The sequence below is a fragment of the Anopheles aquasalis genome, chromosome 3, assembly GCF_943734665.1.
Source record: "Anopheles aquasalis chromosome 3, idAnoAquaMG_Q_19, whole genome shotgun sequence".
NCBI classification, from domain to species: domain Eukaryota; kingdom Metazoa; phylum Arthropoda; class Insecta; order Diptera; family Culicidae; genus Anopheles; species Anopheles aquasalis.
Window position 1 is genome coordinate 27106596 of NC_064878.1, and position 10000 is coordinate 27116595.

The following is a 10000-nucleotide window of genomic DNA, read 5'->3' on the forward strand; positions in this document are numbered from 1 at the left end:
CTCCTTGCCCAATGGTTACTCTGATCGATATACACTTTCGTTCGCCTACTGAAGCCACTGCCCCTTCACTGTTTTCCTGCCGCAGCTCCACTCCTTCTGGTGCTGCGTTCCACACGAACGGCTAATAACTAATCTCGCCAACCGAAAACGCAACGGAACGGATAGATCGGAACGTTTTATGAGCTTTCCCGCTCCCAAATACACCCACTATTATTAAGATCATCACGCTCATCATCCTCACCACCATCATGATGATCATCATCATCCTCTCGGCACCACACCACACATCCGTTCGCGCTCGCTCACATTGCAGCATAGGCGCCACCGTTGCCCCTGCAGCTCACCATTCCATCTTTCCCCGCAATGAAAACCCATTAATGTTCATCATTCTCCATTACCTCCACCATCCCCGGTCTGGGCTCCGCAGTCACTCGTTGTCGCACACACATACAACCATCGCGATTTGGTGTGATCTCGAGCGAGGTTTTTCTTTCTTTTCGCAAAGGGAAAACAGGGCCAAATCTGGCGAAACAGTTACCAGCAGCCGACCGATAGCGATAGGCAACCGACGACCGACGGAACAGCGGACCAAAATATGGTCCCTCGTCAGGCACTGTTTCCCCCCCCCCCCCCCCCCCCCGCAAGACCACCACCACAAACGAACACACCGCTCGGTTTCACTCTTCAACACCGGAGGAAACACGGAGGAAAATCAGAGAAACCTCGGTGGCATCGGCTTTGGATCACGCTTTCACGCTTTTCTCTTTCCATTCCACACTTCCCCGTCCACACCGCGTGGCTGCGCTGTGTTGCGCTGCCTGGGAGAAGGAAATTTTGGAGGGGCCAGTGAGAGAAAGCACAAACAACATACTCGCTGCTATCGGGCGCGCTCGGTGGCTCTCGAAGGACAGTACTGATCGGTGTAACCCTGAGTGAGCACGCACGCACGCACGCACACATCATACGCTTGAAAAAGGATCGCTTCCTTTTTCCTCTTCTTGTTGTACTTGCTGCTGATGCAATGGATTAGTCCAAGGAGGCAGTGGCATGATGTGGATCAAAGTAAAGTGGTTCTTGAAGAACAGAAAACCAAGCTGGAACCGAGAAAACTCACTGCACCAACTTGGACAGGGGCACGATTAGCACGGACACAGACCTCAACCGATCACCGGCGGGAATGAAAGTGAAGCGACAATCACTGGCAGGTGGTATCAACCATCGGAGCGCAGCTTCCGGATGCAATGCACTATGCAACGGTAAAGCCGGTGGCTTCACTAACTAACTCATACGCCCGGGGGACGGACAGACAGCCTCTCTAAAAAGGGCAACAAGTGAGCAAGCTGTCGCGCACTCGAAAAAGGAAGTTGAACACGAAAGCACACTGAACGGAATCCCAATATCGTTGCGATCGCTGAGACCTTCGACTCCGGCAACTGCGGACACGATGCAACGATGACCAAAAAACGCATCCACTTGCGCTGCTCTCTGGGCTACCTGCTTCTTCTTCTTCTTCTTCGGAGCTAGCAACCACCCCAGCGTCGTGTCACTTCACCTGCACACAAGAAAAGGACCAGCGGAAAGCGTACCGAACCGGACGCGAACGGTGCGAACGTATGCGAACGAATAATGCTGACTCTCCGGAATTGGACTCTCCAGGGGCGAACGCGCGCGCACCCGCGATCGATCATGGCCACAATGGTGCGCGGTGCCTATACCCGATCCGTTCTCAGAGCCCACCAAGAGGCGATCGACCACGAAGAAGAAGAAGAAGAAGAAGAGGAACGACGGCGCTGTGTGCGCGATCCGCGTCGAGATGGGTATGTTCTGCTATCTTGCTTTATCTCCATTCCAGTGACGACGCACACAGTTGCGAACGGTGACGTTGCGTTCCGGGCGCGTACGGCCCGCGGGGTCTCTCTCTCGTTGGGTTCGTTCGTATAACCCTTTCCTAGCGTCCAACACAACACATCGTATGCACGCTCTTTGAATGCCAATTGGGCTACCACGCGTGCCAGGCCCACACACCTTCCACCGCGCACGTGTCTGTGTGTTGGTGTTGGTGGCGTGGAACCCAACAGAAGGGAGTTGAAGTGAAAGCGCGAGAGGAGATCGAGTGATCTCCCGCCGATCGAGATGCGATGCATTCCGATCGAGCAGCACAGCCTCCTCTTCTTTCGAGCAGTGCACGTATACGGCATAGAAAGTGATCCACGGCCGAGCCCGCAGAGAAGCGCAGGAGGCTGTATGCGCACACGAGAATAGACACGCAGGTGGAAAAGCAACCATTGCGCGAAGCGCGTGCAGAGTATTCAGGTGAGTGTTCGAGTAGAGCCATTATCGTTTCATTAAAAATATCTTTTTTTCTGTTTTCAACTTACCAGACTTGTGCCAATCCGATAGACGGATGAATCCACCTCGCAGTTGCTAAGGATACTGTCGACTGTTGCCGCTTCACCGGCTCCTCCGCCGTTACCGGTGGGTTCACCAGCTGGGCCACCACTGGCGCCGGTAGCTCCTTCCGCTAGCAGTCCGAAACGAATGACAAACTCACCGAGCGGCACACTGATTGGGAAGCCCAAGCGGTACAGACGCGCAAAGTCGAGCATTTGCGATCCGCGGAACTGGACAGGAGGAGAGAGAGACAAACACGTTCGATCATTCGATTCGATTCAACAATCAAACACGTGCCACCCTTTTACCTGGCTACGCAGCAATGGAATGTTAATGATGTCTTCATCTGCTCTGGTGAACTCGCTTCCGGTGATGCTGTTGCCGGCGCCTGTGCCTGTGGGTGGCTCGATGCCTGAAGCGAATGCGATGCCACCGTTGTGCTGCGGTAGGTAGCAGTACACAAAGTGCATACCGGTGCGGCGCAACGTATCGATGAGACAATCGACGGTGTACTTCACCTGCACCACCACACCGTTCCGCTTGGGGAAACCACTGCCGGTGTAGGTCGTCCGGCGGATGCTACTCATACGGCGCAGTGACTGCTGCTGGAGCTGCTGCGATGAGCCACCCCAGGCGTACGACGATTCCATCGCACCACCGAGCGTCCCCACGAACAGGCCACTTACTTCCGGCTTTCCACTGTCGCGCAGACAGTTGAGGGCACGCTGCGGTAGGTAGAGGGCTTGTGCGGCCGCTTCCTTCAGCCAGCTCGACACCGAGTAAAGGACCGGATTGGTGCCGAGAAGATGCTGCAGCACCACATCGCACGACCCAGTTGGAACGCTCGCACGGAGTAGCAACGTTTCGCGTGATTCCCGATCACCGTACGCTGCGAAGAGGCGTTCCATGAACCGTGCATCACGATCGTGGGCGGGATCATCTTCCAGCTCATCGGAAATGCTGCTGTTGTTGGTTTTGCCGACCGAATGCAGTGCCGCGGAGCTTCCCAGTAGCATCTGCTCCTCATCCAACATCCACAGCAGCCCTTTACGCGGTTCGTGGTTCTGGGGGATCTTATCGAGCAGCGCAACCATCGGTGCGGGTCCACCACCGGCCGAACCGGGTCCGGAACCACCGGCACCACCACCGCTTCCCTCCGTCAGCCCGAGCGACTCATCGACCGTCACCATCTCCTGAGCGTAACGGTGGCGCGGTTGCACCAACATCGCGTTATGGAACAGCAGCTGCAACCGCTCGTGCAGATAGTTGAACCGTAGATCGGAGAGCGTGCTTATACCGGACCCGGCCCCACTTCCAACGCTGGCCACATTCTGGAAACCGGGCACATCGACCAGCAGCACGGAACCGATCGTCTGGTGTGGTGTAGCGGCCATGATGGACTTATTGATCAGTCCGACGATCGTGTAGAACAGCTCGGTGTACAGTGCCTCACAGAACGCGTTCAGTGCTTCGGCCACGGCTGCCGATGTGGCACCGGCTTTCGATTGACCACCAGCACCGCCACTAACACCGGATGGGCTACCACCAGTACCCGATGTGCCATTGGCACCACCGTTGGCTACCTCGGGCCATATGTAACCAAGCAGCTCATCGATCGGAACACCGAGCAGTGAGGCCGCTTTCTGGGCTGCCCGTGGATTCACGAACTGTACCCGACCAGCGACCATAACCGCGCCGGATTGTGTTAGATGATAGATGGCGGCCAGGACGAACCATACGCCCCGAACGGCCACCGGATCGACGTTGAGCGTACGGAACGCTTGGCACAGTCGCTGATAGTCGGCCGTTTCCTGTTGTTGCACCATGGCAGCGGAAGCACTTCCAACGCCAGCAACACCACTACCAACACCCCCCGTAAGGGCAGGTTCCAGTAACAGTTCTTTCCGCAGTGCACCAACATCCACCCCGGCGAGGAAGCTCCAGCGCGGTGCACTACCAGCCGCTCCACTAGCGACACCCGACGGTCGCATACGATCGATGGGTAGCACTTGGATCGAACCGGCCACCAGCTGACCGGCATGGTCAAAGTCCAGGGCGAAGATCTGCGTAAACTTGGTCGCATTACCGCAGAGTGCCGTTCGCTCGTTACCGAACGCATCAAGGATCGTACCGATGGCACTCACTTTCTCCACTGTTAGTGGGCGCCCGGTGTTATTTCCTCCAGCGGCGGTAGCCAGCGTAAGGTAGTACAACGCATGCTTGAAGTTGGTGGTTTTTCCTGAACCGGAGCGCCCCATAAAGATGATGCTTTGATCGCGCCGTGTCTCGAGCGCGGCCCTGTACGCTGTCTGTGCCTGCGAGAAGATGTGCGGTGGCATATCATCTTCCGCTTTGCAGCCCCGGAACATCGATGCCACTTTCTCGGAGTAGAGCGCAAGTGGTGCCATCGGATTGATGATCAGCAGAACGGGACCGGCACGGGTGTGGATCAAGTTGTTTGCGTACCGCTGCCGAAGCACGTGCAGTGCCGATGATTCGTTTAGGTGCGCCAAATGACACAGATCCTCGACGAGATCGTAAGCTGGTGCATTGGCCACCTCCAGATCGTCCTCATCGATCAACAGCTCCTCACCGGTACCACCTTCCAGACGGATCCACACCTTTCCACCCTGGGCATGATGGGAAGGCATCGGTACGGTCGACGGTGACAGTTGCTGGCGCAGAGCGGCCGTAAATCCGCCCCGATGGAGTAACCATACACGACCGACGGGCCCACCTCCGCTGCTGATGGGGCCAGAACCCTCTCCGGAAAGAAGCGATCCACCGAAGAGTGGAGACGGTTTGTGCAGAAAGCGACGACTGGCGCTACGCTTCAACGTGCTACAATCTCCGACGCTGGCCGATCCACTGACGGTAACGAAGCGCCGGGACAGTTCGATCAGCTCCGCGATCGGCTGTACCTTCACCGTGACCGCTTCTCCGCTGCTGCGGATCATCTCAATGATCGCCTCTCGGCTCAGCTCTTCCACCGGTTGACCGTTCACTTCGAGCAGACGATCACCGGGCAACAGACCCGTCTGTACTGTGGCCGTTGAGCTCGGTTCCGCAAAGATGATCGCTCGAAGCCGGGATCCTTTCGTTGTCGGTACGTAACCAAGGCCGGCACCACTTCCGGATCGATCCAGAACGAACGCCTTCCGGAGACTGAATCCGAAATCGTTCCGAGGTGCTTTCTGACGCTGAATGGTGAGCGTACGGGGCGGAGGAAGGGGCTGCAGATGGAGTGGTGGTAGTGAAAGTGCCGCAGGAGAACCACCAACCCCACCACCACCACCGCTGCCAGTTGGTTCATCAAAGGGGAAAACACGGCCGATGCGCCCATCGTAGCCTTGCGATTCACCGACCGGGCTGAGCGAAAACGGTGGCGTAGCGAAGGAAGAGTTGGTCGTGGTCGTTGTCGTATCGGTGAGACTGTCCGCACTCGGCGACGGTGATGCCAGGAGATGCAGTAACGCTGCCGAAGCCCCCGCTAGCCCGTGATGATTGGCGGATGCATTCGGGGAGGCAGCGGACGATGGTGAAGCTGTGCCACCTCCACCGTCGGTCGCTAAGTTAACGCGCGATCCTTTTAGGATTCCTCGCTTCGGCGGTCTCGGTGGCACCGGAGGGAATGAACCTCCCTTTCCGCCCGCTCCAGGCAACGTTTGATGTTTTGTGGAGTGCTGCTGCTGCTGCAGCTGATGCGACGACTGGTGCTGTTGCTGGTGATAGTGATGGTCCGGCGAGTATCCTCCATCGGAGTACGGTGACGTGGGCGGTTGGTGGGTGGTCGTGGTGCTACTGAATGATACCCGTTCCACCATTTCACCATTTCGATCGATGTAGGTCGTCGTGTTGGCGACGGCCAGTACCTCCTCCGTGCCACGATCCAACTCGCGATGGTCCACGTCGAGCTGGGCGAAGAACGAGGCACTGTAATCGGCCGTAATGCCACTCGGTAGCTTTTCCTTCTCTTTCCGTCGGCCACGGATCTTGAGCGAGCGACGAACCTGCAATTGAGATGCGGAAATGTAAGTTTTTTTTAATCCGGAAAGCGCCCTCGGCGAGGGGGAATCATGGTACCTCATCCAGTCGCAGCAGTTCTTCTGCGCTCATACTGCTCGAATGGCCACCGGTCGTACTGGAACCGCCACCTACGACACCGAGCAGCAACTGTTTGCCACTTTCTTTCCGCGCCTTCTTGTCCTTCTTCCGGCGATCCTTTTCCTCGCTACCATCGCTACTGCCACCGAGGATCGAATGAGCGAAACCTCCTCCAGAACCGGAGGAAGGTGATAGTGCGGTACTATTGCTTCCACTACCGGTGCCTCCTAGACCAGTGGCACCACCATTACTGTTACTACCGCCACTGCTACCACTGCTGCTACTACTACCTCCTACCCCTACCACACCTTTCTTCATAAAATTAAACATTTCTAACGCAGCGAATCAACACTTTTTAACGAAAGACACACTCAGGCACACACCACTCGTTGGCTGGTTATTCTTTTACGTTCGTCTTGCCGCCAGCCGGTGGTCGAGTGTCCCAAAAGGTCCTCTCTGGAAGAAGCAGACACAAAAAAATGATTAAAAAATTTCAGAACTTTGCATATAACCCACGACGAACACACGAAGCGAACAAAGTGGACTCGCGGCAAACCCCCGAATTGGAAGCGCAAAGCGGAGCAAAACGCCAACCCGGAGGAGGAGGAGGAGGCCAAAGTGTTCCCCCATCCACCCAGGCTCACTCGACATTCCTGGCCGTGTGCGTGCGTGTGTAACGACACTCGAAACGTCGCACAAGAGATGCTAGCACGGAAATGCGAAAGCCAGACAGGGCGCGGCGAATGTAGAACCATATCCCGTTATCTTCACCCCCTCTCGTTGGTCGTTGCTTCGGCCCTGGCCCAGAGCTCTGCCGTTTGTCACCACACACCGAAACGCGCGATTGTAGGAGAGAGAGGGCTGAAAACATGTATGTGTTTTTTTTCTCTATCTTGTCTTTTTCTTGCCCTTATCACACACTTTTTTATCACACGATAAACCCAGCGACGGAGTGAGAGCGCAACGTAGATGATAAATAAGCTCCCTTCCGTGTCGTTTTGCGCGGTGATTTTGTGTCGAAATAATGCTGGGTTGGGTGGAAAAGGTGGAATTCCTTCTCGCAACCCGGGGCTGGTGGTCTCGATGAATCAACCGCTTTTTGACCGCGTCAAATCGATTGCCAAGCGGGGGGGGGGAAGAAATCGATCTTACGCCCCAGGAACCAGCAACACCGCAACCATCACCGTCACCGCCACCTTTGGTCGCACGGTGGATCTAGTAATCTCCGTGTCTTTTGGTAATAGGCAGCCAGCCAGCTAGCCAGCCAGCTAGCCTGCTATGTGTTTACGGTGAGACGCAACGCAGAGCTTTCCTTTCCGATGGGGAGCTAGCTAGAGCGCTCGGTAGGGAAATGGAGACCCAACTTTCTTTCTTCTCGGTCACTACACGCCACAACATGATGATGGCCGCGGTTGTTGGTGTTGTTGTTGTTGTCGATGTGTGCGCTGGTTAGCAGCAGCTTCTAGGTGAAACACTACTAATCCATCCCACCAACCAAGCGTAGCAGCACGTATTTCGCGGTCTCTTCATCAATCCTGCTGCTGCTGCTGACCGCAAGCTGATGGTGTATTGACTTCACTTCCCAGGCATTTTCTCCTACCACCCGGTACTAGGCCGTATCGTGTCCCCCTTTAAAAAAAGGGTGTGGAGTTTCAAAGCGTTCTCTCGCTTCCAGACAGACAGAGACTGGCCGATGTCATCGCCACGGTCGATACACCCTTTATCCACCGTGATGCTTGGTGTCTCTCATTACCACCCGCTTCCGCTTAATGATCCATTTTTCATCTGGTTCTGGAGTGACGTCTTCACCTCGCACGCACGCTCAGACTCACTACGCTTTCGGAGAACGCGCCCGCTAACTGTAAACAATCCGTACGCACAAGAATGCAGATGTCGGATCCGCTTTCCTTCCCCACCGCACTATTCTTGGATCCGCCCGGGCCACAACTTTCTCATCCACGCACACCTGGAGCGCCTCTCTAGAGGTTGTTCTTGCGGGGCCGTGTCGCGCTAGCTGGCTGGCTGGCTGGATGACAAGGCATCCGCCGTAGAACACAAACACACGCGGTACGCACGCACAAAACACGGCCTACACGATGATGATGATGATGATGGGGGCCAACGCCGCGTAGTAGTAGGAAAAGTAGTTCACGAACCTCTCCTCTCTTCTGGCTGGTTCGCTCCGGTTCCAGCACAGAATGCAAAACGCCCAAAAGCGAACGGCAGCCCGTGAGTAGGCCGTGGATTGTCGTCTGCTGCTGCTGCTGATGATGATGGCGATGATGATGCTGGCGAGCGAGGAACCACGGAATGGAAAAGCAGCACTCCACGACGACGACGACCTAAACCAACCGCCAGCGCCACACTCCACTTCAATAATCTGCTCTCTTCTCCAGCGCGTGTCAGCCTTCTAGTATCCCACCGTTTCCAGCCTCCCCCCTCGAATTCCTCGGTTTTTGTGACAAACAACTAACCCGTTTTTCTGGACCCCTTGGCGCGGTGGATGACTACGAGATTGAACGGCCGTTTCTGTAAATCCAGGGCTCCAGCAAAACCTGGCCTGCTGTGATTAAGCGACGGACACGGCACAGAAGAGCACAAGAATCACCCACATTACCGAACCACCGTTTTTCCGACTCGTTTTTCCGAAAACTCGCCGCGTTGCAAACAGCCCTCCAAAAACCAAACAAATCAGTTTTCTTCTTATTCCTCGCTTCCTCTTCTTCGCTGCTTCATCGAGGTGTTCATTTCAAACGGAGGTTGGCTATCTGGGTAAAAGCCACCACCCAGCCGACAAGAGAGGGTTCGGTAAGCGGCTGGATAACGTCAAGGAAAATGTTGGCACATTCTGCTTAAGCAACGGTTGCTCAAACAGGACCTTCGAGACACAAGCTGAAGGCTATTGTGAAATAATAAAAGTCGAACATTGTTATTGCTTTGAAGTATAAAAGGACTGGGAAAAAAATAAAGCATTAAATAACATTCAATACACTTCAGCAGAAGAAGCAGCGACATTGGTTCTGTAAGAACTGAAACAATAAGGCTTCATAGAGGCGTCTAAGTCCTCGAGAAAATCAGCTTTTTTTTGCATAATAAGGACGAACGAACCGCCTGTTTGTTAACAAAATTTACTCACCTCGAACACAATCTTTCACAGATCGTGGACTGGACCATTTCGGCAGGAAGAAGAATACAGCACGCCCTAGTAACTGCACGCTTCTGCTTTTATCACTTTCATATTCATCATCAGACGGAATTGATTTATTTACAACACAGTGTTCTTTTGTTGCTGCTTTCCCCTTTTTCTCTGGTTCTTCGACCATTTTGCCTTCCCTCGGCTTTCCTCCTCTGCCCACACACCACATTTTGCCGCCCTCTGCCCTTGTGTTTTGTTTTTTGTTTCCTCGTTTTGTTGTATATTAATTCAATCAGTCACATTTTCTCTTGTCTTTCCAAGTTAGTGTGTTTCTTTTACCCTTCGCCCTTCTGCCTCTTTCTTCGGCAC

The 10000-nt window shown here is 54.8% G+C and overlaps 2 protein-coding genes across 7 annotated transcripts in view; both read right to left on the reverse strand.

Annotated features, from left to right (window-relative positions):
- The window catches only part of LOC126578527 (unconventional myosin-XVIIIa), a 27900-nt gene extending 18713 nt beyond the window's left edge, over window positions 1–9187 (reverse strand). For 3 of the 6 annotated variants that reach the window (XM_050241182.1, XM_050241181.1, XM_050241177.1), the window contains exons 1-4: window positions 8970–9187; window positions 6475–6951; window positions 2700–6401; window positions 2379–2621 (exon numbers count right to left, since the gene is read on the reverse strand). In XM_050241182.1, coding sequence (XP_050097139.1) covers window positions 2379–2621; window positions 2700–6401; window positions 6475–6825 — 4296 coding nt within the window. In that variant the 5' untranslated portion in view covers window positions 6826–6951; window positions 8970–9187. Of the gene's footprint in view, window positions 1–2378; window positions 2622–2699; window positions 6402–6474; window positions 6952–8248; window positions 8325–8651; window positions 8861–8969 lie in introns of those variants that run through there. The other 3 variants (XM_050241180.1, XM_050241178.1, XM_050241179.1) reach the window with 3 other exon arrangements.
- A 566-nt stretch (window positions 9188–9753) lies between these two features.
- The window catches only part of LOC126575642 (plexin-B), a 10781-nt gene continuing 10534 nt past the window's right edge, over window positions 9754–10000 (reverse strand). Inside the window, exon 11 of the mRNA XM_050236444.1 lies at window positions 9754–10000. This exon is cut by the window's right edge and continues 1448 nt beyond it. The gene's annotated coding sequence lies outside the window, so the exon portion shown is untranslated.